This window comes from Camelus dromedarius, chromosome X (genome assembly GCF_036321535.1).
Source record: "Camelus dromedarius isolate mCamDro1 chromosome X, mCamDro1.pat, whole genome shotgun sequence".
Lineage (NCBI taxonomy): Eukaryota > Metazoa > Chordata > Mammalia > Artiodactyla > Camelidae > Camelus > Camelus dromedarius.
The window spans coordinates 62,148,878-62,174,652 of NC_087472.1; the positions used below are offsets into that span (position 1 = coordinate 62,148,878).

At 53.1% G+C, this 25,775-nt stretch overlaps 1 protein-coding gene across 4 annotated transcripts in view; it reads right to left on the minus strand.

The window, feature by feature from the left end:
• Nucleotides 1-25,775, minus strand: part of STARD8 (StAR related lipid transfer domain containing 8) — a 39,201-nt gene that overhangs the window by 7,202 nt on the left and 6,224 nt on the right. For 3 of the 4 annotated variants that reach the window (XM_031446478.2, XM_031446479.2, XM_031446481.2), the window contains exons 2-5: nt 6,482-6,553; nt 3,986-4,067; nt 2,830-2,893; nt 151-1,571 (exon numbers count right to left, since the gene is read on the minus strand). In XM_031446478.2, the coding sequence (XP_031302338.1) occupies nt 151-1,571; nt 2,830-2,893; nt 3,986-4,067; nt 6,482-6,553 (1,639 nt within the window). Of the gene's footprint in view, nt 1-150; nt 1,572-2,829; nt 2,894-3,985; nt 4,068-6,481; nt 6,554-25,227; nt 25,376-25,775 lie in introns of those variants that run through there. The other variant, XM_031446482.2, reaches the window with a different exon arrangement.

The following is a 25,775-nucleotide window of genomic DNA, read 5'->3' on the forward strand; positions in this document are numbered from 1 at the left end:
TGCTCCTGGGCCTTGTGACTAATAAATGGGCTTGGGGGAAGGGAGGGGAGAGAGAGGGGTAAGGGAAGAGATGAAGAGATGGGGGAGGCACAGTGGGAGTGGGGAGAGACAACAGAGGCCACTGCTCCCACCCCTACCCTGGACTCCCACCTGCAGGGTCTGGTCAGTGAGGCACCAACACCTGAGTCTCGTCGTTCACGCGGTGCTGATGCCTGGAGTCCAGCTGGGGACCCTGTGGCTTCCGCCTCGTTCATGGAGTTCCCGCTACTGTCCAGTTCACTGGATGAGGCCACAGTGTCAGAAATGGAGTGGCCTTCTTCCACAGACAGGCTGGAGGCAGAAGTGGGTTCCCCTCCTGAATTTGCCTCCTGCTCAGGATCCTGGGCTAAGCTCGGGGCCTCGGCCTCTGCCTGTGCCCGGAGCTCCGACTCAGCTGGGACTTGAGCTTGAGCCTGAGCTGGGACTCCTAGCTGGACATCCACCTGGCCCGGGGCTAATGACTCCCTGTGGGCTGGAGCCTCTCCCTGGGCCAGAGCCTCAGCCCGACTTTCCTCTTCACCCGTGACTATTTCTATTGATGAAGTGGCCTCCTCCTCTTCTTCCTCATCTTCTTCCTCTTCCTTATCTCCAGGCCCCAGGTCTGGGTATATGGCCCGAGACCAGAGCTCTACTCGCTGCTGCAACCCCCACACATGCTGGAGGATGTCGTCCAAGTGAGTGTAGCTGTCCCCACCCTCCTCCTCTTCCTCTTCAGCCTCAGTCCCAGCCAGGACAGGCTCAGCTGGGGACAGTTCGGGCATGTTGTCATAGGTGCTGGCATGGCTACCCGTGGAGCCACAGGAGCCCCGGCGCCCTTCGTAGCCCCAGCGCCTACCTGGTTGCCAATCTGCCAGGCGGTGTCCATCCTCAGGACACAGGCTTTCAATGGACAGGGAGCGAGGGAATGTGCCTGGTTTGTGGTCCCTGGGCACATGCACCAGGCAGTCACCCCGGTGCGCCCGCTGAGGATGCTGGAACGTGGCCACAGGCCAGGCCTCCCAGGCCCTCTGAGTCTCAGCACCACCACCACTGGCTGAGGTGGCCACCTGGTTTTTGGCCCTGTAGAATCCAGCTGAGAGGAAGCCACGGCGACTTCTAAAAGAGGAGGCTTTGGTGGCCTTCTCTGAGGTGGCCGAGCTACGCTCGAGCTCTGCTTGCTGGCTGCCGCCCTTTTCCTTCCGCCTCAGAGACTCCAGGTGCTTGAGGAAGCTCCGGGAACGGTGCTTCTTGGCTTTGCCCCGAGGAGCCTCCTGGCCCCGAGAGGGGCTTAGGAAGGACTGGTCACTTGGGCTGGGAGCACGGCCTAGGGAGGGAAGGTCCACTGGCTCGGGCAGGAGGCTCACAGTGATGGCTGGCAGGGAGGTGGCACTAAGCTCCGTGAGGACGCTCTCACAGCTGGAGGTCACTGGCAGGCCAGGGCTCGGTGGGGCCAGCAGGTCAGAGGAGCCCACACGAGACCAGCATTTGCTTTCTCGCTGAAAGGCCCAGTGGTTGCTTATGGTACACTGCTCTTCCTCCTCTGAGTCTTCATTCTGGGAAGAGCACCACAGGCTTGGGTCAGAGAAGTCCAGCCTCCAAGCCTGTGCTTGGGTTCCACTCCCTGCCTCCAAACTCTTGGGGGACTTTGAGGCAAAGGGCCCTGCTCTCTGGCTGAGGACACATTCTTGAAGGGGAAGCTGGCTCTGGCAGTGCTGGAAAAAGCCCGGAGTCACAGACAAGGCCCAGATGGAGGGTGATGGTCATCTAAGCAATCTAATCCCTCCCCGTTCTACAGATAGGGAAACCAGACAAAGGAGAAACCATTTGCCCAAGGTCATACAATGTCAGGCAGTAAGTTAGTGGCAGTGACAGACAGGGCTGGAATCCAAGCATCTTGATTTCCTGTCCTCAGCAGCCTCCCAAGTCTCTAGGCTATAGTCTCAGATTAGAATCCCAGAATGCCAGAGCTAGAAGGGGATTTTAGATTTTCTAATTTTCCAATTTGCCAAGTGGGGAAACTGAGGACCCGAGAGGGGAAGAGGCTTGTGCAAGGTCACCAAGCAGTGAGTGCAGACCCAGAACCAGGCACTAGGGGTCTCCCGCTTCTGGGGCCAGGGCTGGGCAACTTGGCTGACCCACCCGACGGCGGGCCTCTGGTGGAAAAAGCCCCAGAGAAAATCCACAAAGCCTGACCCCAGAGAAGGATGGGGTCATCCGGCCCACATTCCAGGGACGCATGCAGACCAAGAGCCCTCTCAATTTCTGCAATCCCCAATCCGGCCGCATTAGCAAGGCCTTTGGAGGCTATGAATGCTGCCTCCAATTCACTGTAGAAACGGAGAAAATGAAGCTCAGTTGATAAGACCTCATGGGGGTCAGGTTGGGGACCCTGACTTCTAAGATCATATAGGCCATGTTTTTCTATCACGTTATTCTGTCTCTACTCCCTAGTCAAGGAATTTTTGCTCTCACAGAGCAGGGAGTGTAGGCAGCTGGATTTCCCTGAGGAATGGTCACCACTAGGTCAAGTTATTTGTAAACCCAAGAAGGAAGGGTGAGCAGAGGGGGGTGGGTGAGGCCATCCAAGGAACAGGGTACTTGTTCTCAAACCCTGGCTTCGAGACCAGACTCGCCAAAACCCAGCAGCCTCATAAAGCCCCTTACATCCCACTCCCAGGCTGAAACAAGGCACTTCCCTGGGACAGCCTAGACTCCTGGGGACCCTGTAGCTCAGTTTATAAGTGGTCTGTGGCTGTCCTGGGTTCCCCACAGCACCACAAGACCACAGACTCCACACTTGCCATGACTCACCTGCTTGCATTGAAAATGAACCTCCAGTTTCATCGAGGCACAGTTGTTCAAGGTCATCAGCCTCCTGCAAGAAAATGAAGCAGGGTTCACCCAAGGGTCTCAACCCTCAAAGCCTGCAGGGCAGAGCCTGCTGAGATACTCCCCAGACACCATCCACTGCTTTCCATGTCCAAGACATCAAAACTTGTCCCAAGTCCCAGACTTCATGAAGGTTTCAGTGACGGACATGATGCTGGGGAGAGTATGGCCTCTGACCTTTGGGAACTTACAGATGTGGAAAAAAAAACCACTACAGAGATGGGACAGGTTCAAGGACAGAGGAGACAGAAGGCACAGCAGGCACACAGAGGGTGGGACAAGGAACTTCCATCAAGGCAGGGGGTGCAGTCAGAGAAGGTCTCCCTGAGAACAGAAATAGGATTTGGAGGCAGAGAGAAACAGAGATTCCTATCCTAGGCTTTGATGAGAGCCCGTGACAAGGTAGAGAGGGAAACAGTCAATAAATAGACCTCTATGTATGTCAGGGGAAGACTGAGGCTGATAAGGTCGGTCAAAGCCAGGCTGCAGTGGGGAGGGTATAGCTCAGTGGTAGAGTATATACCTAACATGCATGAGGTCTTAGGTTCAATCCCCAGCACCACCATTAAAAATAAATAAATAAGCCTAATTCCTTCCCCATCACAAAAAAAAAAAAAGAAAGAAAAAAAGCTGGCCTGCAAAAGGCCTCGGGTGTCATGCTAACAAAGCTTTGGACTTTTCCCAGCAGACAGCAACGTATTTGAAGCAGAAAAGCCGCCACTGGGAAGCTGACTCTAGTGGGTGTAGGGATGCTGGATCAGAGCGAGGAGTGGGGATGCAGAGATGGATCCAAGAATGGTTTGGCCTCAAACAAGTAGAGAGGGGACACATCCGAGGAATGTCTGGAGGATCTAACTGAAGGGAGAAAAGAACTGAGGCCAGACCATGGCTTTCTAGTGACTGGGTGGGTGAGGATGTCACAGACACGGAAGACAGAGTGAACAGCGTGACTACAGCAGATGAACTCTGATCACAGGCAGGCTCTTCCTCTGTCAGAGGGAATGAGGATTGCTTTTTCCCATGAGGAAGTCCCAAGCCAGGCCTTTGACCTCCCAGGCCTGGCCCTTGGCCCCATTACCTGCACAGGGCTCCCAAAGAGTCTTTGTCCAGAAAACTGTGGTCCTTCTTCACAGAGCCAATATCCAGGGGGAACGAACCATCTGTATGGCAGAGAAAAGCCAAGATGAGTCGAGGGTGGTAGGTCACTCAGCGCCAGTGACCCTTGAGTGAGAAGAAGGGGGCCAGGGAAGTGGGGAAGCAGGCAGGCAGTAAAAGAGGGGCCGTGGAGCTCATGGTTGGCCACTGAGGGAAGGTCAAGTAGGGGCCAGGAAGGTCGAGCTGGACAAAAGGACCCATCCATCGGTGAGGCAGGTCCATGGAGGTTGGCAGGCCTGAGTCACTAGGGAGCTGCCAAGAGCCCACCCTAGCTCCTCCAGTCCCCTCTGCATCCTGGGCTGTTCAGATAGAGCCCTTCCTCCCTGGCCACGGTGAACTGTGGGGAGCAGGGAGAGAGTGAGGACAGAGGACAGAGGACAGTGGGTAGCCATATGACACTTCACCTCCCCTGCTTCTCAGAGCAAGGGCGCCCACTCCCTGGAGCTTGGGGAAGGGAGGGGAGAGAGGGAGGAGTGGGGGAAGGGAGAGAGCATCCCCGACATCCCACACTTCTCTGCCTGACTGGTAAAACAAGCCCATTTACTCATTTATTAATATTAATTGAGCACCTACTTTGTGCCAGGCTCTGGGGATACAACAGAAAATGAAACCAAAATGATCCAGGCCTTCACGGAGTTCACACTCTTATGGGGGCAACAGACAGTAAACAATATGTGAGAGAAATGAAATACGTACTTATAAACGCCGGCAAAGATACAAGCCTGGGGTAAGGACAGGACTTTACAAGGTGCTGACTTCTGAGCAGAGTCCTGAAGTGGGAGAAGGGGCCCACCATGCAAAGAGCCTGGGAGAAAGCCCCCAGGCAGGACTAAAACTTGAGGCTCCGAGGAGGGTGAGAGCCCAGTGTGAGTGGTAGAAAGGGGCCCAGAGCGAAGTGAGCGAAGAGGAGAGGAGTTATGTGGAAGTTGGCTGATGCAGTCTTGTGGGCCAGAACAGAGTGCTGGCGCTCACTTCATTCTGAGTGTGCCTTGAAGCCAGTGGAGGAGCAATGCAGAGCAGAGCAGGGGAGGGACACAATCAGGCCTGTGGGGGCTCACAGGGTCCCTCTAGCTGCTATGCATTCAGAATAGGGGAGGCAGTGAAGAAAGGAGGATGAGGGGTGGGGGAGGACATAGCTCAGTGGTAGAGCACATGCTTAGCAGGCACAAGGTCAATCACCAGTACCTCTGTTAATAGATAAATAAACCTAATTACCTCCCCCTGAAAAAAGTAGAAAAAAAAAAAAGGAGGCTGCAGCGTTAGGCCAGGCGAGCGGGTCACAGCAACATGGCAGGAGGTGGTAGGAGGTGGATCGATTCAAGAGATATTCTGGAGGGAGAAGGGCCCTGTTGGAGGTGGGGCTTGAGTGGACAGTGGTGCCATCAGAGTTCAGGTTTAGACCTGTTCCATCTTAAGACATCCGTCAGACAGCTGAGGAGAGATACTGAATTGTGAAGTGAAGAGAGGAATCTGGAGCTTGGGACTGAGGTCTGGACAGAGAGACACTGTGGAGTCATCAGAATATAGATGGCACTTGGACAAGGAGCTCTTGGGAAAGAAACGTCCAAGACGGAGCCCTGAGAGCCCCAAACAGTCAGGATCAGCTAGAGGGCGCTATGTCGGCCGAGGAGACTGGGAGCAGCCAGGGGGGTCGCCAAGAGAAGAGGGCACTCCAGGAGCTGCAGGGAGGAGCCCACTGCGCTGTATGCTCTGGAGAAATTAAGTCAGGACTGGGAAGGGACTGCAGAGTGTGACCACGTGGAGGTCCCTGGTGAGCTTGACAAGGGCTGTTTTGTTGGCAAGGTGGGGATGAAGCCAGGGGACAGTAGAGGTGTGGGAAGAAGAGGGGAAGTGGAAACAGCCAGGATGAACAACTCTGAAGAGAAACAGGGAGGGGGGTGAGTATAGCTCAGTGGTAGAACTTAGCATGCATGAGGTCCTGGGTTCAACCCCCAGCACCTCTATTAAAGCAAATAAGTAAATAAATAAACCAAATTACCTCCCCTCAAACATAAAAAAAATAAATAAAATATTTTTTAAAAATAAAGGAGAAAAACAGAAAAATGAAGGCAGACAGAGAAATAAGGCTGTGGGGAGGAGAGGGGGTCAAGGTTGCCAGGTGCACCCCCCCCACGTTGTGTCTATGTCAATAACGTCCTCAGAAGGGGCACAAAGCAGTGGCCCCGCTTGAGACAAGGCACTTTAACACACGGGGAACTCCAGAGCTCGGGAGAGCTGATGAGCAGTGTGGGAAAGAGGACTGAGTAGGAGAGAGCTTCTCACTACAGGATCAGGGCCAGGGTACGAAGCATCTCGCGTGGCTGGAGAAAAGATATGACTGGCCCCACTTTCCAACTGAAAAATGGAGGGATAATGCAGGTTTTGAGGTGAGGGAGGGGTAGCAACTGAGTGGCCTTACCTTCAAACAGCTGAGCATACTGAGGGAATCCTGTAGCTCGCAGCCACCCGCATGCTTTTTTGGCCTCAGTTTCTAAAACAGAATGGGGGGAGAGAGACAGGCAGAGAAAGGAGCTTAGGGATGCTGGAGCCAAGCCACCCTGGGTGTGCACTGCTGCACCTCTGGCAGGCATCTGTAGCCCTGGTGACCCGGAAACGACAAGAGAAGCATGAAGGAGATGGCACAGTCACTCCATGTCACAACCAGCTAGGATTTCCCCTCTGCTCCCCAGACCCTATTCCGTGGATGTCCTGGGACACCTCTCAAGCCTCATTCTCTGCTGGTCCAATCCCCCTCCCACTCCCCCGCACTCCTGCCCAAGAACGGAACCACCATCAGCAGCAACTCCTAGCAATATCTGGGGTCAAGAAATAGTGCCAGGGGATGAAGCCACAACTGTCTTCACCTCCCCACTTTGCAGGGAGCCATCCAATTTCCCGGCCCGGGTAGACCATCCTAGTCCAGCTACGGGTACAGGATGTTCAGCTGTTACTATTCTCTTTCCCATCATTGTACCTAACATTCCCCAGCACCCTGATAGCCAAAACTCACTGAACACACACAATAAGCTGTGCAGAAGGTTTTCATATACCCATTTGACATGCCTCCAAACAGGCTCGTCTACCAGGCTCGCACTTAATGTGGTAGCAGTGCTGGGGCCAGACGCCAAGCTCTGACTCCCTCTCAGGGTTCTGACCCTTCTGACCTGGCAGTTTCCCCAGTGCTCTCCCTCTCCTACCCCTCACCAAGTCCCAGTCCTCCTTCCCCAAGGAGCCTCCCAGGACTGCCCTGGCTCTCTCCCGTGGTTTGGCCTCTTTGGGGCACAACCCAATGCTGACTGTCAGGCTGACGATGCTGGCTGATGGGAGTCTTGGGGGGCAATGGCTGGGTTAGCCACCAGCCTCTGCTCTGGGAGTGCCTGGCACAGGGTGGGATGCCCCTGCCAGCCTCAGTGGAGATTTGCAGCTGGACTGAAGCCACAGAGGAAGCCCTCCTGGCCATGATAAGCTGGGTACCTGCAGCAGAGCCCTACGACCTCCCAGGAAGCAATTTAGTCCCTACACCGGTGCCAGGGAGCAGTAGGGCTGGGACCATGGGATCTGGCATATGGTGGGGGTGGGTGGGAGGAGAGGCTGCTGGCTCATCAGAGGTGCTCTGGCCATGGAGTACTGTCCTCAATGTTTCTTCCATTTCCTTAGAGCCTGTGACCAGGGGATTCCAGGGAGACTGGCAGGGGTTTTGCCAAGACAGGAAGAGCTCTCCCTTTGCAGTGCTCACCCACAAGGAAATGCAGGATGAAATTTTGGCAGCCAGAAATCATAAGTTAAAGGACAAACTGGTATTTCAGAGATGCTGGGTGGGTAGACAACGGAGGGAAGAGTGCGGGGAGGTGGAGGTCAGTCAGAAAAAATAATAGGCTCCTCAAGGGTCTCACACCGATGAGTATTTGACAGGGAGAAGAGAAGGCTCTTCAGCCTCTGTAGTTCCTGAGGGTTTGAGGGCAGACTAGGGTGGGGCGGGGGTGAACACTTGTGCATTTCTGAGAGTGCATGCGTTGGTTAGTGCCATCTCAGCGTCTGTCTCTGCCCGTAACTGCAGCCAAGTTTGCTCACATCACCAGTTTACATGGATCAGTGTGGGACCAGGCACCTGTATACACACATGCATGGGCACCTGCACTTGCATCTGTGTGTACATGTGCGTGTCTTATGTTACCACAACTTTCTAACCTATGATACAGATCTAGGAGTAACCAGGACCTCAGAGGTCCTGGAAAGGGTTTGTTCCCACAGAGCCCAGGTAGCAGTACCTCAGCCCTGCTGGCAGGGGGCAATGCAGGCCAAGGAAAGGACCCAGGTCTCCAGGACAGTGGTGATCCAGGGGATACGGTTAGAGCAGCCCAAAGGGACTTCACACCAGCACAAGTAGCATTGGAGGGACATGGTTTTGCTGCTAGCACAGCTAAGCTGGCTGTCACAACCATTTCCCTGTCTCCTCCTCCTACCACACCCTTAGGGGAAGACCCTTCTCCATCCTCAGAGCCCCTCCAGGCCACCAGTTCTGCTTTTCTGTCATTAGGACAAAAGGGAGTGGCCAAAGGAAGGACCAGGTCGAAATTTCCAGAGAGTCAGACACAGATGGAGACAGTGACCCCTAAAAGGCCACAAGTCTGGAATGGCCACCCCAGGCAGGAGACCCAGTCCCCAAGGACAGGCCGACGTGTACACAACACACCCTGAAGACCCCTGCAGCCCTGTCATTCATGGCTAGAGGCAGAACACGAGGAGGGAGGAAAGAGGCATCTGGCTGCCATTCCTTAGTCTGGAGGAGGTGGGACAGTGCGGGGATGAAGTCCTGTCTCTTACACATCTGTGTCGGCTTCTGCTGGAGCCATGGAGCCCATGAGAGAAGGGCAGGCTTCCTGCTCCCCTAATGCCCGGCAGTGGCCCTGGCCAGGGATGGCAGAAAGGGGACCAGCTCACTCAGGTGGGTGCCAAGTTCTTTCATTCCCACGTAGAGCCCTCTAGCCCCCAGCTGTTCAAAGTGTGATCCTTAGACCAGCAGCATCAGCATCACCTGGGAGCTTGTTAGAAATACAGCATCCCAGACCTACTGAATCAGAACCTACATTTAACTAGCTCCTCGGGTGATCTGCACATGCATTAAAGTTTTAGAAGCGCTGGCCTAAATTGCCTAGCTCAGGGATTTTCACTCTTGGGTGCACGTTAGAATCAGCTAGGAAGCTTTTAAAATATACCAATTACCCAGGGCCCCATCCTTGGAGGCTGATTTAATTGATCTGTGGTGGGATGCTCCAGATCAGTATTTTTTAAAAGCTACAGTATGGGCATACTGGAAAAGGTGCAAGGGACTTTTCCAAGTCACACAGAGTTAAGTGTCACAGTGGAGACTATGACTCTGATCTCTTAATTCCACGTCCAGCACTCTTTCCATTGCAGTATGCCACTTGCCCTCAGATGCCAGATAAACAAAGGGCTTAGACTCAAAGGAGCCAACTCCAGGCCTCCAAAACTTTTTTCAGCCCCTTCTGGTCTAGTGGAGTTACAAGCCTGAGTTCAAATCCTGGTGCTGCCAGTCACTAGCTCTCTGACTTCGGGCAAGTTATTTAACCTCCCTACACCTCAGTATTCTCCTCCATAAAATGGAGGTAAGAGAATCCACTTCTAATAGCTACTGAGAGCATTAAATAAAATACCTGAGAGGAAAAAAAAACACCTGACACATTGTATCAAGCATTCAGTAGATGAGTTCCTGCCCCCACTGACTGAAGGGTCCCAAGGAAAAAGAAAAATGGGAGGAAGAGGCCCAGCTAGTGTGTCCTTGTGGGTCTGGAAAGTGGCTGCACCCATATAACTGTCAGAACTGGAGCCAGATGGCTCAGGGAAGTGAGGTTAGGAGGCAGAAGTTTCAAAGAGGCCACAATAGAGAAAGGAGCCATGCATATAATATATGCATGACTGGGACATTATGCTGTATACCAGAAATTGACACATTGTAACTGATTATACTTAAATAAATACATAAATAAATATTTTTTTAAAAAGGACAAAGGAGCCAAGGAATTGGAAGCAAGGCTCCTACTGAATCCCCAGCAGCCCTCCCTGGCAGGAATCTGGAGAATGTAATGGCTTCTTACTGGACAGGATGTCAGGGACACTGGCTTCTGACAACATACCACCTCATGGAGGGCTGAGTGGCCCTGAGGCTCCCTCTCAGATGGAGCAGTCAGGGATGTATGTCTCGGTAATTAAGGGCTGAGCTATGGTGCTTTGTTTCATCCCTCCCACTCGTCCTAGCCTGCCCAGGCCAGGGCCAGGAGTGACCATCCGCCCCTAGTAGAGTCAATCCCCCTGGGGCAGGGGCCCAGGCGGCCCTGACTGAGGATTGCCTCGTGTGCCTGGCAGGAAGAGTGACACTGGGCAGGCTGAGGTGAGTGATGGAGGAATGTCTGTGGCCCCTGGTCCTACCTCTGTGTCCAGATGTGCAGATTCCGGCACTTTCAACTGCTACATTCTGCAGGCCATGCTCTGGCCAAGGTGAGGGTAATATGCCAGGACAGCTCAAGGACAGCGCTCAGCTGGCACAAGCTGGATTCCACTGAGATTTGAGCCCAGACTATTTCCCTAGGGAGAGGTGCAGCTGATTCGAGCCATAAGAGTTGGGGGAGATGACATACTAGAAAGCTCCAGAGTCGAATCTGGCTGCAGGGCCATGCCCACAGCTCTCCCAGAGAGGGGGTCAGAGAAGGAAAAGCCGAGCAGCAGTGGATGGTTTTGGGGGTCAATGACAGTATCCACACCTACACTTACACAGGCCACGTCCCGGGCTCCTCTCAGCACAGCACATTTTTCGTGCAGAGAAAGATAGAATGAGGAGAAAAGCGGGGCTTCTGTTCTTGAGAAACACTACGTGAACAAGGAGAGAGCTTACACACCCACAAGAAAGGCAGCAATGTTTCCCACTGCCGAAGTGCAATAATGCCTAAACTGAGTTGGAGAAGAAGCTTTTTCCAATCAAGCCGGCTTCCCCCACTGGCTGCCGAAGTCATCTTAGCGACTTGTTTTACTCTCTAAGCTTCGGTTTCCAAACCTATACAGAGAGGACTAACAAATTTCCTGCCTACCTCTAGGGTTACTGGGTGCATCTGGCCGGGGTCTGTCTGGTCTGGAAAGCAGATGTATGAAAGTGATCATTAGAGAGGGCTGCTTTTCCTAAGGATCCTTGAACTGTGTATTCGCAGGCTCTTTGCAGCTCAGTTCAGACTGTGTCCTAAGTGTAGAGAAGTGAGAAAGAGAGCTAGGAGTAAAAAGGGTGACAGGCAGCTAAGCTGCCAGAACTCAAGCCTCACCCAGCTACCCTCTTCACTCACCAACTCCAACCCCTTCATACCACTGTTGGGGGAGTCGAGCCTTTATGCCTTTTGGTCACCCAGTGGGCTGTGAGAGAGCTGCCCAGGCCCTTGTTCAGTGCACTCCATCCCAACCCAAAGTCCAGCTAAGGCCTAGGGGCTAGGCAAGACCCAGGGCCCAGGACAAGCAATGGGTAGATGTCACAGACGCCCAGATCAAAGTGTCCTTGTTACTGCTGGAGCAGTCTCCTCTCGACGTGGACTACTGGTTATAATCTGGGGAGCTTTTAAATGCCAGTGCCTAGGCCCTAATTAAATCTTGGCCAATTAAATTAGACTCTCTGGGGACAGGGGTGGGTATTTTTTTGTTTTTGGTTTTGAGAGCTCTCTGAAGCACAGCTAAGATCGAGAACCACTGCCCTAAACAGACATGGCCAGCTTAAAACCTTCAGCCGTAGGTCTCTGGAAAAATTCCAGCAAGAGGCCATACTCAGATCCATTCTAATCACTGGCCCGTGTTCTCTCCAGACCCAATGACAGTGATATGAATGCATGTGGTAGGACAGGAGAGGACACATCTGTGGGTGTTCATGAAGGTAATTTAATCAGACAGTTAGCTGACCTACTCTGTAAAGCAGCTTTCAACAAATGTGTTGGTTTCCTTTACCTTAATTAGCTGCCTATTTGGAAAGACATCTCCTCCGTGGCCCTCACCGCAGGATGGCTGTCTCCAGAACAAGGTTTGTTTCAGCCTGGTCTCTCCCACCTTCAGGGAGGACAGGAAGGAAGGGCCAGTGTTTGGGGGGGAGGGGAACGAAGAAGGACCTGGGGGCCACTGTCTATATGACAACTCAAGTTCCCAAGGTGGGCTCTGTGATGCCAAGCTGGTACCTAAGGTGGGCAGAGGGTCCGCCTACCACTCCGGGTCCTGCTGCTGCACCTGGGAAATGCCATGTCCTGGCAAACAGCTTCTCAGATCATTTCTCTTGGCCGATGCAAGGCCCCATTCTTTGGCCCACCTCCACTCCTAGAGAGGGATGCCGCTTCAGGAGATGTCAGCCTTCTGGCAGAGGGCTCATATCTCAAATGGCCTCAAGTGCTTATGATCAGCTCCTTCCACTCTCCCACCCTCCCACACAAAGGGGTCTGGGCCCTGAGAAGTGTGCCCACTTGGCCTTGAGCCTTGGATTCCAGCCTTGAAGGCATGCTTCATTTGAATTTGCACAGAGGGGTCCTCCAGGTTCGCAGGGGCCCTTTGCAGATGGGCTGCAACAGGTGACTGCCTGGCTGTGCCGCCTTTCTCTTGGAGGGACCAAGGGAGAGGGGCCTTCACAAGGGCTGGTACTAAGAGCTGTCAAGGGTTCTAGGGCTGCCAAGACTTCCCCTCCTGACCTTGGAGCAGACATTCAGGGGGTCTATGATGCCCTGTCTGCTGGGAGGTCAGGTGCACTCATTGTCTCTCCTGTTCTTGCTGCTCTGAGCTGGAAGCACAACTCTTAACTAGATCTTACAGAGGAGGGAGGCAGAGGGAGGAAGGGAGATGAGACCAAAATAGCTCTCATCCCACATTCCAGCCCTCGCAGGAGGTACACTGCAGCAAGGCTGCCGATGTCAAGCAGCCCAGCTTGGCAGTGCTAGACACTGGCTGGCCTCTGGCTTGTTAGGTCGCTGGGCAGAACTCGGGGCCTCTGTTGCACCTATTCAGATGCGAGCCTGGTCTCATCTGGAGCTATAGCGGATGCCAACATCCTAGGTCCATGCGGGCAGTGCTTTTGGAGTCTCCCCGTCACAACTAAGGTGCCATGATGGCAAATGGCACAGGAAGATATAGTACTGTGGGACTGGGTGGCAACAAAACCAAGCCGCTGAATCTTCTTGCTGGCCAGTGGCCGGTTCATCTGTGCGGCCCTCCAGTCTAACACCCGTCTCTCCTTAACACTCCAAGTCCATTATCAAGGCCACAGGGCCAAAGGGATTCTCAATCACAGACAATTTTACCCCCAAGAGAGCTTGACAATGTCGGGAGACATTTGTGGTCATCACAGCTGGAAAAGGATACTACTTGCATCTACCAAGTAGAGCCCAGTGATGCTGCTAAACATCCCACAATGCACAGAACACCTCCCACAATAAAAGAAAGGCTGACTTCAGACCTGAAGTGTGAGATCCTGAGGGGCAGCCTCCACCTTACCTGAGGGCCTCAGGCACTTCCAGGCAGCCCCAGCTCACCATGGGGATGTCCTGAGGAGTGAAGGGAAGAATGGGTGCAGTATTGACTGGAAGTCCCTTGTCTTTGGACACTATGGACCCCTTGCAGGATCAGCCAGGGAGAGGTGGCAGTTCCTGTTTGGAGTTTTTATAAAGACAGAAGTTCTGCAAGGAACCCCCAACTATATCCCTCCTCCCTCACAAAGCTGTGGCCCAAGCCCCAGTGCACAGCTGTAAGTGAGGGAGGGTGATGAGGGGCCCATGGCTAACCCAGGCCTCTGGTCTGCTGGAGCTGCTTGAGAATTGGGGTCCAGAGTCAGCACAGCCCGTGGTCTCCTAGGCAAGCACTTGATTCAGCAGGGCCAAAGCAGGCAGCTGACATTCCTGCCCGGCCCAGGGCTTCCCGGTGACAGTGAAGGTCAAAGCTGCCACCTGCTCTGCATCAGTGGCTCCATTAGCTTTTCTTGCCCTCAGGGGATCCCACCCCCAACCCCGTCCCAGGTGCTCTGACAAGGTCATGGTGACAGGGAAAGACAGGTGTTTTAATAAGCCACGTGCTACTCCATCCCCTCCAGTCCCCAGCCTGGAGGCAAGAGATGCCAGCCTAACCGGTCTGGGGCAGATGTTGCTGCTCTCCACTGGGGTATGGGTGGAAAGAGTATTGGACTGAAGGTCAGGAGAACTACATTCTGGTCCTAGCTCCACTAGGAACTTGTCAGGTGATCTTGGGCAGGCCAGTACCTCTGTCTAAGTTGCAGTTTCCCCATCTTCTAATGGCCACTCACCAAAGTCTAGACCCGGAACAGAAGTCTGTGTGATCTGCAGTGGCTGGCTGAGTAGAGAGACGGATCCTCTTCCTGCACTCTCTCTTCTGGGAGGCTCAAGAGAGGACCCTCCGTGGGGACCAAGAACAAACCCATCTTGCCTTCCCAATACAGATCTCCTGATTTCCTACTTTTAGAGGCCCCAAACCCTGAAGCTTAAACCTCCAGTCATCTTGGTCTGTCCTCTCTCTGCTCATGTATTTAGCCATCAAGTTCTATCAACTTTTCCGTCAAATAGTCATGGCCATCCATGCCCAATCGTGCTCTCAGTTCTCATGCCTGGATTACTTCAGCCCTCCAAATTCCCAGCCTCCAGACTCTCCTTTCAACAGGTCATTCTGCCAGCTCCTTCTTCCAAGAGCCCAGCTCTGACCTGGCCAATCTCCTATTCTTCAACCTAACAGGGTCCTCACTGCCCACAGCCCAGAGCAGACATCAGACTGCTTTCCACCTGGTGCTTATGGCTCTCCACCCCCTAGATCCAGCCTGACTTGAAGCTGCAAATGCTTATTAGTCATCAAGATGGGGGTCAAACACCCCCTCTCATGAAGCCTTCCTTCCCTGACCTCTCATCAACTCCCTACCACCCAATGGCTTAGTTAAACTCAGTGGCTCTCTGCACATTTCCATTACCTTCTCAGCAGCACATAGGTTTGTCTCCTCCATTCAACTGGAGCTCCACTGCATTGGGTCCTTTTGGTCTCAGTATCCCCACTGCAGTGTGGTACATGCTACTGAATGTACATGTACTGAATGTACATGTACTGAATGTACATGCAACACCTAGACAGGAAGTCTTGCTCCCCAACTGAACAGCATGCAAGGCCTCTGACTCCACCCTCTCCTCCAGTATCCCCACAGCAAGGACACAGACCTGAGCCCATGTCTACAACTCGGCAGACTGGCTGACTGGCAGCACACCTGGCCTCAGGGCAGAAACTACATGGCCAGGAACCAAGGCCCAGAGGTGTGAGGAGGGAAAATGAACTCTGCCCGAGGGAGGAGGCATTCTGGCCTCAAGGAGCACTTAGCTCTCCTTCCCAAGCTCCCATGAGGGCATCCAAGCTCACTTGAGAGAAGGGACCTGAGCCACCTCCCTGCTTCCCTCTCTTGACCTGCAGAGTCTTCGTGCTCGCCTGTTTTGACCACCCCCTTTTCCTAGCCCTACTTCCCTTTCCTTTTGCTGAGGCCAAATATAAACTCCTGGGCAGGAAATGCCTTGAAGAAGCCAGGCCCCACCCTGAGATCCAGAAAAAATTGTCTCTGACTGAAAGGAAGTGGGGCTGGAGAGAAGTAGCCTCTTCAGGCAGGGCCTGTGTTCCCTCTGGAACAGTAGACATAAGCCCTCCCCCCAGCCCCGCAGCCAAAGGGAGGGTAGTGACACTGAGCACAAAGTGGAGGGCGGGGCAGGGGTGATGGCATGCATGCTCCGGTCACGCTGGGGCGAAGGGATGGAGAACCCCAAATGGTGGTCTAACGGCTGTGGAAGACCTCAGAGTGGACAGGTTTTGGGGTACAGTGAGTGAATAACAGTGAGAGAGTAACAGGCTAGCAATCTGAAGACACGGCTTGTAGTTCCGACTCTGCTACTTCTCAGCTGGGGCTGTGTTCATGATTGCTAATGAGATTTAGGATACTGAATAATTCATAATAGACACTAATATTTACTGAGTACTGACTATGTGTCAGGTCCTGGGCTAAGGACTTTAGACAGATCATATTGGGCAAAACTTTACTTCTCTATGCATCAGGGTCCTCATCCGGTTCAAACAGGGATATGATCATAGTACTGATGACACGAGGTTTTTGCAGGTATAACATGAGATAAGAATACTAACAGCCAAAGGGTACAAGTCATCAGTTTGTCCCAGGCATTACTTTTGGTAGTTTTTACATGGTCCACATCACTGGATCTTCACAACCACCCTGTGTGGTAAAAGCTTTGATAATCTCTCTGTTTGACAAATGAGAAAACTGAGGCCCAGAGCTATTGAGTAAGTTGCCCGAGGTCAGCAGTGAGGAAGTGGTGGGCCCAGATGCAAATCTAGGCGATCTGGCTAGAGTCAGAACCAAGAAGTTAGAATCCTCCTCATTAAACAGATGAAATTACCTGGGCTGTAGACACAAAAAGCCTATACCAAGGGCTTTGAGTATGAACCGTCAGCCTTAAGGAAGTTCTCATCAGTGAAGAAAGCACCTGATCATCTCACATCTCTTTGGTCCCCACAACAGCCCTGGCCAAAGCAGGCCTGCTGCACAAATGGGGCAACTGAGGCGGCGGTCAGGTGGCTTCAGTTGGACTACAGATGGAGCCAGGAGCCTGTCTAAATGCTCATAGCCATCCTGTTTGTTTTTGGTTTGGTTTGGTTTGTCTTTTTGTGGGAAGCGAGATAATTAGGGTTTTATTTTTAAATGAAGGTACTGGGGATTGAACCCAGGACCTTGTGCATGCTAGGCATGTGCTCTGCCATTGAGCTATACCTTCCCCCCATAGCCCTCCTGTTGATCTTTTTCCAAGTCAGGCTTTCCCCTCCAAATCCACTCCCCCTTGGCTGTGCACTTATTTACCAGAGCACCTGTCCAGTACCAGGCCCTATGGTAGGCACCAAGGTCTGAAAATTGAACAAAAGGCAAACTCTCCTGGAATACTTGGCCGGAGCTGCTACCACGCCCATCCTTCTCAGGGAGGCAGAGGCTAAGATGGACTGTCCTTTGAAGCACCCCCTGGGGCTTGTTGGGAGGCAAGATAACAGAGAATGAGCTCAAAAGCAGTGGAGCTGACAGCTGGTACAGCCCGAGGGAAGGAAGACTTCAGTATCCAAGAGCCCTGAGGTAGGAACATTGGGGGAGGAATACAGCTTCTAGACAAAAGCCCCCCACATATGTACCCAATTTTAGCATGGGCCACACCAGCTGGAGGGCTCACAAAAGTGAATCCAGACAGCGTCCTGCCTGCTCCTAACCACCCACACCTTCTAAATAATGCAACCCGGTTGTCAAGAGAGCTCATTAAAATGTTTCTTCTTCCCCAAGCCACCCAGCACCCTGCTCTCCACCCTCAGTGCTGGAAAGTGCTAATCAGGCTGATGTCGGGACAACCCCCAACTCCCTCTGGCACCCTCCCCCACCCCAATGCAGCTCGCTATAGAGCATGGATACCCAGCCCTTGGTGTTTTCTCTCATCTCCATCTGTCCACTGGGGATGGGGGTACAGGGGGCAGGCAAGGACCTGGGACTGTCCACGCAGGAGTGATTGATTGCTGGCGGGTGCAGTGAGCAGTCAGGGGCAGAAGCCGTAGCTCTTGTCTCCTGGCCAGGCATCTGGGAAAGGGAAGTGGGAAGCATGACATGGTCGCTAAGGGCAGGGGTGGTGGAGTCAGACTGCCTGGGTCCTGATCCCAGCTCCATCCCTCCATAGCTGCATGACCTTGGGTAAGTTCTTCATTTAACCTCTCCTCACCTCAGTTTCTTCACACGTCAAATGAGGATGATGATAGCAGTCCCTGCCTCACCGAACTGTCACGGGAACTACGTAAATTCAAATGTGTCAAGGATTGAGAAGCATTCACTGTTAGTATTGGTGCTATCAACATTATGACAGCCTATAACAGCGTCATAAATGCCACTAAAGGAGGGCCAGAAGAAGGGAGCCCTGTAGGTGGGCCTGGCCAGGAAGAGATTTCCTGGAGGAGGTGGACTCTGAAGTGATGGAAAAGTCCATACCTAATGCCCAGAAGGTGGCAGGTTTGAGCATTGCCTGTCCCCAGGTCAGTGAGCAACAGCCATGTGACAAGGTGGCAGAAAGTTCTACTAAACAACAATAATCATGAGAGTGTTATTTATATGTTTGGATTTAGTATTCAGCAACTCCATGAGGTACATACATATCTCCATCTTAGAGGTGACAAAATGGAGGCTCACAGAGGTCAGGTAACTTGTCCAAAGTCAGCCAGTGCTGTGTTACAGCAGAGCCCCCGCTCTTCACTATGACACTCTCCTGTCCCTGGCACCCTGTGCACAATTCAGGGTGGAGGTCGCTTTGGCTCCGCTCTGGACCCTTTCCCACATGCCCCCCTCTGTTTTGCCCGTTTAGCCCATTTAACCCTGTTTAGGTGGGAGCTGCTCAGGCCAGATGTTTGGGGCAAAGTACTTCCCAAGCTCGCTGCCTCTGCCCCCACCTGACTTGACCTCAGCCTGGAGCGGAGAAGCTGGCTGTAAGTGCCTATCTCACACCTCAGACAGGCCTGCCTTTGGCCAGCCCCGATAAAGGACAGGAAATCCTTGGGCACTTCCCCTGGAGGTCGCTTGCTCTACCATGGGAACAGAGTTGCAGCCCAGGCAGAAGTTCCTCTGTGGTGGGGAAGCTGCCAAGTCAGCCCTAGCTGCCTTGGCTGCTAGGTGTGGTTTGGGGGAAACCGGGGCGGGGTGCTGAGCGTCAGAAGACCTGGGTTCCAAATCCTCCCTCCCTGGAGCCTGTGCCCTTCCTCTCTCTGGGCCTCATGTGGGGATCAGCCTGGATTGCACAGGAGGGGGGAGATCCCACTGTCTGACTGACCAGGCTGCTCTGAGAACAGCATGGGGTCATAGAAGTGAAAGTGCCTTGGACACTTTAACCAAAGGGGAGGACTCATCACCATCATCGTCATCAACTGCTAGAGGAATGGCTCAGTGGGTGTTTCTCCCTGTCTGATTCACCCTTCTAGGCCCCACTGTGGGCCTGGCTCAGACTCATTTCCAGCTTCGATGCTCCTTAAAATAGCCCCTTTCCCCACCCCCACCAGCCCAAGAGACAAGAGCAAGTGGCAGGAAAGCAGGCTCCACAGGCAACTCCACACAGTACGATGCCATCAGCTCATCCTGGTGAGCACCTCCTGGACTCAGGCTTGCCCTCTGCTGGGGTTGGTGGGGGTGGGGGGCACCGAGAAGAAGCCCTACCCTCCCAGGGCTCCCTGGTCATGGGAGCTGGCTGGACTGGCAGGACAAACAAACCAGACAGAGCTGTATGAGATGGTGTTTGGGCCCAGGACTCCAGGGGTTCAGAATCTACCTGCTGGAGTCACCAGGAAAAGATAATGGAAAAGTTCAGGCTACAAATAAACAGAGGAGAATGAGGGGCTTCCAGAGCCCCATTTCCCACCCACAGAACAACATTCAGTAGCATATGCAAAGAACACTAAAGAGGCTGGGAAGTGGACTTGTCCCAGGTCCTCCCAGGAGGAGCACTTGGTGGAGCTGAGGGTGTATGGCCTGGAGAAAGCACAGGGGGAATCGGGTTCTGTCCTCAGATGTCCATAGGTCAGAGCAAGCAGACTGAGCCTGGGGGGACCAAGGGGCAGAGCTGGGACCTGGGGATAGAAGCCATAGGGAGGCAGAGATCAGCTCAACATAGGAAGAAATTTTTTGGAGATTCCATGACTGAAAGCAACTGCCTTCAAACACTATGCTCCCACTTATTGAAGACGGAAGACAAGAGCTGAACAAGTACTGGGTGGGGAAGACCCAAGCTTCAGAAGGAGAGTTAGACCCAGTGCCCTCTAAAGGCCCTTATTCCCCAAGCTCTGTCTGCTTCCTTCCTCTAGGGTGCCGTGAGAGAAGCATCAAGGTGACCGGAGCTGGCTAGGCCCTCGGCTGTTTCCCACAGAGACCCGGGATCCCAGGAGCACCTTGGGCTGGTACTACTCAGGAGGAGTAGGTCACTCATTAACTTGTGGTGGACTGGGCCAGAGGGTGGCCCCCTGGGACCGACACAAACATCAGGAGGGGCTGGAGGGGAAACTGCACAAAAGCTCATGCTCCAGGAAAACCCAAGCTGTGGTTGTTCGAGGCTCAGCCAGCCCAAACTGAGCAGCCAGCTGAGACTATTGAGTGACCGGGCCTGGCACACCTTTGCCTTGTGGATAAGAAAAAGCTCTTGCCTGGGGACGCACACTTTTATAGCTACAAGGAAGCCTGAGAGACCACTGAGTCCACAGCACAGTCCCTGCCCATTTTAAAGATCTGGGTCCAAAGAAAGCAAATGTTTTCTTTGAAGTCACTCATGGAGAGGTAGCTACAGAGTGGACAATTGGCAGCCAGGTTTCCTGACCCTATAGTAGGCCCACAGGGTTCACTAAATGTTGGTTCCTTCTTGTCTCACTGCAACTGCAGAAAACTTCTTGTGGTCTAGAGCTTTCTAAATTGGACCTGTGTCCTAGCCTGACCCTCCCCAACTCCCACTGCTTGGCAAGATACAGGCTCTCTGAGGAAGTCCTCCTCCTCCACTAGGGAGGCCTCAGGCCTCATGCCCCAGCCCAGTGTGGAGGGACCCACAGCTGTACTGAAAACAGACATACACACAGCCCCTTCACCCCACTCCCAGGAATGGCAAACCTTTGGGGTAGGCATTTCTGGCTCTTTTAGATCAGGGGGTCAAGTGCTCCTGGAAACACCCCCACCCCCCTTCTGAGGCTGATGCCTTAAAAAAAAAAAGAAACCTTACCCCACTGCCCATCTGAATCCCAATCAATTCAACTCCCTGCGCCTCTCAATACCACCCAAGCTGCATATGTCTCCTTAAAGCAATGTGAATGACTACTTCTGTTTGCCCAAGTGAAAACACAGGGGCAGAAGTTTAATTGGCCACAGAAGTTCTCATGACTGTATGTTTGGAAATGTCCACTTGGGGGAGGGGGAGGGCTCAAAATGGGGTCCCTTTAAGGCCTGGGGTGGACTGGGAGGTAGTTAATGGCCATCCCCTGGAGGTGACTTTCCAAAGTGGTTATTATGTGGCTCAATCATTAACCAAGCGGTGGCAGGACCCCAGGCTGGTTGGAAAGGGGCCACTCCTCTCCCAAGGACAGCCCAAGAGCAGGAGGCTCTGGGGCAGTGAGGCCTGGATGAGGGAAGCTCTCCCTCAGCTCCACATGGGGGTGGAGGAGGGCCGGCCCGGATGTGGAGGAAGTCAGCACACCCTTGCTGGGGTGGGAGGGAAAAGCGAGACAGTGAGGGTTTTTATCATGAATGAGAGCGGAAGCTCCAAGCTGGGTCATGGTGATTAGATGACAAGCTGGGAAAGACGCTCATCCTGAATGCATCCTGTTTTGCTCTGAACTAGAACTGGCCTCCAGAGCCAGGGGCAGGGGAGGGGCAGGGAGGCAAGCAGCCTCCTAGGAATTCTCCCAGGCCTGCCGACCTCAAGCTCATGGGTGGCCCTGGAACTGGGGAGGCCAGTGGGAGAGTTCGACCTCTTATTTAACACTGCAGAACCAAGGCACGTAGTTTCCACAAGAAGCCTCCACAAGTCAGCCCTGGAGTCCAAGCCTCAGAGACAGCAGCCGATGCTGTAAAACAAGGGGCTAGGGCTCCAGAATCCCACCAGCTCAGACCTTTCCTGGGCTTCTCTTTCAAGGTTCAGCTCAAATGTCACTGCCTCTGTCAGTCACCTTCCCCTTGGTCAAAAGCAATTGCTCTCTGGGCGAAATGTTTTCCTCAACAATTGGAAATATGAACACTGCCAGGATATATGATGATATCAAGGGACTGTTTTAAGGTGTGATAGTGGTGCAGTGTCCATTTTTTATGTGCCCCAATTTATATACGTATATATGACTATAGAGAAATTGATAAGGTGTCTGGGATCCATTTCCAAATAACAGAAAGAAGATGAAGTAGATGGAGGCATAAATAGGTAAGGACTGGCCATGAGCTAATGGCTGTTGAAGTTGAGTGACATGGGAAGTTAAGTACATGGGACCTTATTATATTAATTGTCTCTACTTTTATGTATGTTTGAAATTTTTCACAATAATTTTTAAAGCCCTTATTGAGGTAAAGACTTAGTTTGTCATGTATCATTCATGCCACTAACCCCCATCTACTAGATGGTAGATTCCATAAAGGTGGGGGTTAACAGGACCTAGTACCAAGCCTGAACTTAACGACTAATAATTTATACAGCACTTGGTAGTTTACAAAGCACTTAGCTGTGGATCCCCTCATTTAATCCAGTGAGGTGGGAAAAGCTGGGAGAAACCCAGAGCCTGAGAGGTTGAGTGGAGCGGCAGAGCCTGGATTTACACCTCCATGTGTTCAGCTCCCAGTCCCCTATTCCTTGTCTCACACCATGCTGGACTCCTAAGGAACTTAACATCTAGTTCTACAGTCCCTGCGTGGTCAGAGTAAACAGGGACAGCAATAGTGGGCATGCAAGTCCCCAAGGTGGGGGGCTGGGCAAGAGGAGACTCAACACACAAACACAACACTTCAGACTTATGACAAGGGCCCAGACCGTGGCCTCCAGTCCACTGATTCAAATTTACTAGGACCCTTTTCCCTACCCCAGTACACACAGAGAAACCAAGGCCCCAGGTCAGAGATGAATTAAGCCACAATAAAAATTTGACACCAACAACTGTGTGCCCAGCCCTCTGCTCAACTTCTCTGTTTAAGGTTACAGTGTGGGTTCACACATCCCATCCCAGAGCACCTCGCATCTTTCATATCTTCAATCTCTATTTTATGTAATAACAGCTTTCCAAGGGGCTGTGATGCTTGATCCTTCCTAAACTGGGAGCACAAGAAAAAAAGTTCTCCTTATTCTATTCAAACCAGAGGTAACTCCTTCTCCCAGTAAGAGACCTCGTGCCCCACCTTCCCCAAGAAGGTGGGGGCACAGCCTGCTTTTGTCAAGCCTGCCATCTTTTGAACCTGAACTTTCTGTGGCTGGAACAGGGAGCTCCAGGAGTCTCCTAGTGGAAAAGCACTGACAGCTGCCACAGCATCCTCATTAGAGACTCCATCCTCTTCTCCCCTGGGGACTTTCTTGCTTTTGTGTTGCTGCTACTATCCCTATACCTGGCTACAGGGGTCCTCTGCTCCCACTCCAATCTGTAGCCTTAAGAATGGAATTTTTATACTTTAAGAAGACAGAGAGGGTCAAAGTTCAGGCTTCTCTGCGCCACTCTCTTCACTCCTCTGCTCAAACTCAGGAGGCATTGTGCTTTAATAAGGAAGGCCCTTCTGCCGCTCCCAGAACTCACCTAGGGTATACAGCCCCTTTGTGTACCTTCAGCCTCTCTTCTTGCCCTAAGCACTTCCAGATATCATCTCCCAACAGCTTCTCCTCTCCAGATTGGGGAGAGGAGCCACAGATGCACAGAGAAGTTTAGCATACTTCTCCAAGAGTTGCTTAAGGAGTGGAGGACCCACAAGCAAATAGGGGAGACCAGACTCTATCCACGTGGTGTTTTCTAACCTAACTACAGAGATCCAGGGAGCAGAAATTCCACATCCCAAATCCAGATCATAGTTGGACAAAGGCCAGATCCCAGAAATGAGGACCAGCCCAGAATGCCCAGAGATATGGGAGATGTAGCTTTAGGGTGATAGAATCCCCTATTCCCAAACCATCATTCCCATGATACTCTTCTGGCTCACTCTATTAACCACTCAGAAACCACCTGCAGCCACCACCTTCTCCACACCCTTGGGCTGCCTGCTCTCCCATTCCCAGACAAGAATTGTCTCTCCTTCATTCCAGGAGGATGAAAGTTAAGGGAAAATTCAGAGCAGTCAGACAGATGGTGGGTGGGAACATCAACCCCTAGAGTGGGGGCGGGAACAGGGAAGAGCCAGGGTTTGAAAATAGCCCCTAGTGTGATTCATCACCCTCTCCTCCAGGGTCAGTAGGTCTAGGTGCTCTGAGTGGGATGGAGACAAGCCAGAGCCCTCCAGCCCAACCTCTGGGACCCGGGGCTCTGCACCAGCTTTACTCCCTACCTTCAGTCTGGCTGCTGTCCTGCTTGCCCTCCCCACCGCCACTAGTTTTCCAGCTGGCTTAGCTGCATAACCATCACAAGGCTCTCCATCTGCATAGCTCCTGTTGCCCCAAGCATCTCAGAAACAACCCTTTACCCGCCAGTTCAAGAGCCTGTACCCATGCACCAAGTCACCAAATGTTAGGGCGGAAAAGACTGGCCCTTTAGATACTGAAATTGAGCCCACCACCCAAGGTGCAGTTGAAAACACTGTGGCCCACAGAAGTAGCATGACTTTCCTATGGTCATATGCATTAGTGGCTGAACCTTGATTTCCTGAGTGGTAACTCGATTATTAACTTTAAAGAATCTTGGGAGAAGAGAAATGGGGGAGAGAACCCCAGACTACTTAATCTGGAAATCCCAAAAACTTCCACTAAAAGGTCTTTCCTCAGAGGTTCTCTAATCCAAACTCCTTTTTGGATTTCATGGGGAAAGTGAGCCTTGAAAGAACCGACTTTTCCAAAGGTTTTCGCTTGATCCCCGCTGCTACCCTAATACCAGGAAAGTCCGGGCGTTTCTCAGAAGGGAAGGCAATGGCCAAGGGGAAAACCCATGCCGCCCGACCGGGGGCTTCCTGGAAATTCGCTCAACAGCAGGGGAAGGAGGAGAGGAAAGGAAAAGCGGCGTGACACGACCACAGAGTCCAAGCCCCGCCACCCCACCCAGCACCAGTCTGCCTCCCAAGCCCAGGAGCCAGGGCTCCGGACTCCCGCCAGGCCCGGGGATAACGGGCGGACCGCCGCCTTTCACCACCCCACTACGCCACTCGCGGGGCTTCCTCGGGAGGAACGTGGCCGGCGGGCTCTGGGGGTCCCCCAATTTCAGCGACTCTGGCCTCAAATCCCGGGGCTCAAGTGGCTTGGCTCGCTTCCTCCGCGTCTCCTGTGGACGCTGCGCAGCCAAACCTCTAAGAGCGGGACGGGAGCTCACCGGAGAGGCGAGGAGAGATGAGGGAGTCCCGGCGCCCCGCCGGTCCCGACCTCCCCGGGTTATCGCCCCAACTCCCACCTGGAGGCCGTATCCACCGCTTTGCGTTTGAGATCCCCACGCTGCAACCGGCGGGTAGGAAGCACTCGCGGAGCTTGGGGTCGGGCGAGGGTAACAGTGCCAGCCGGAGGAGCAGCTGCCGCGGCCGCTTAGCTGTTGTCAACTTGGGGCCACTCTAGCCGCAGGTAGGGAGGGAACTGCAGCAAGTCGGGTGGCGGGGACGCCCCGCCCACCTACAGGACCTTCTACCAATGAGGGCGCAGCCCGGCCCACCGAACTCCCCAGAATGCGGCCCCAATTGTGGTGGGCGGGGCTCTGCCTTTGCGCTCCTCCAATCCCCGCACCTCTGCCTCTTCCTCAGTTCACACCGTGGCGGAATGGGGGTGGTGCTGGGACAGGGCACCGGCCGAGAGCCAGCGGCTGAGGGTGAAGGAGCCGGTTGGCCGGACGTGCAGACTAATATTTATTGAGCTCTGTATGTGTCTGGCACCATGTTGGGGATTTAAATACATATGCCATGTGTGCAGGAAGGTTCTGTGGCTTGCTGAGGATAATTTATGGAGAGGTGA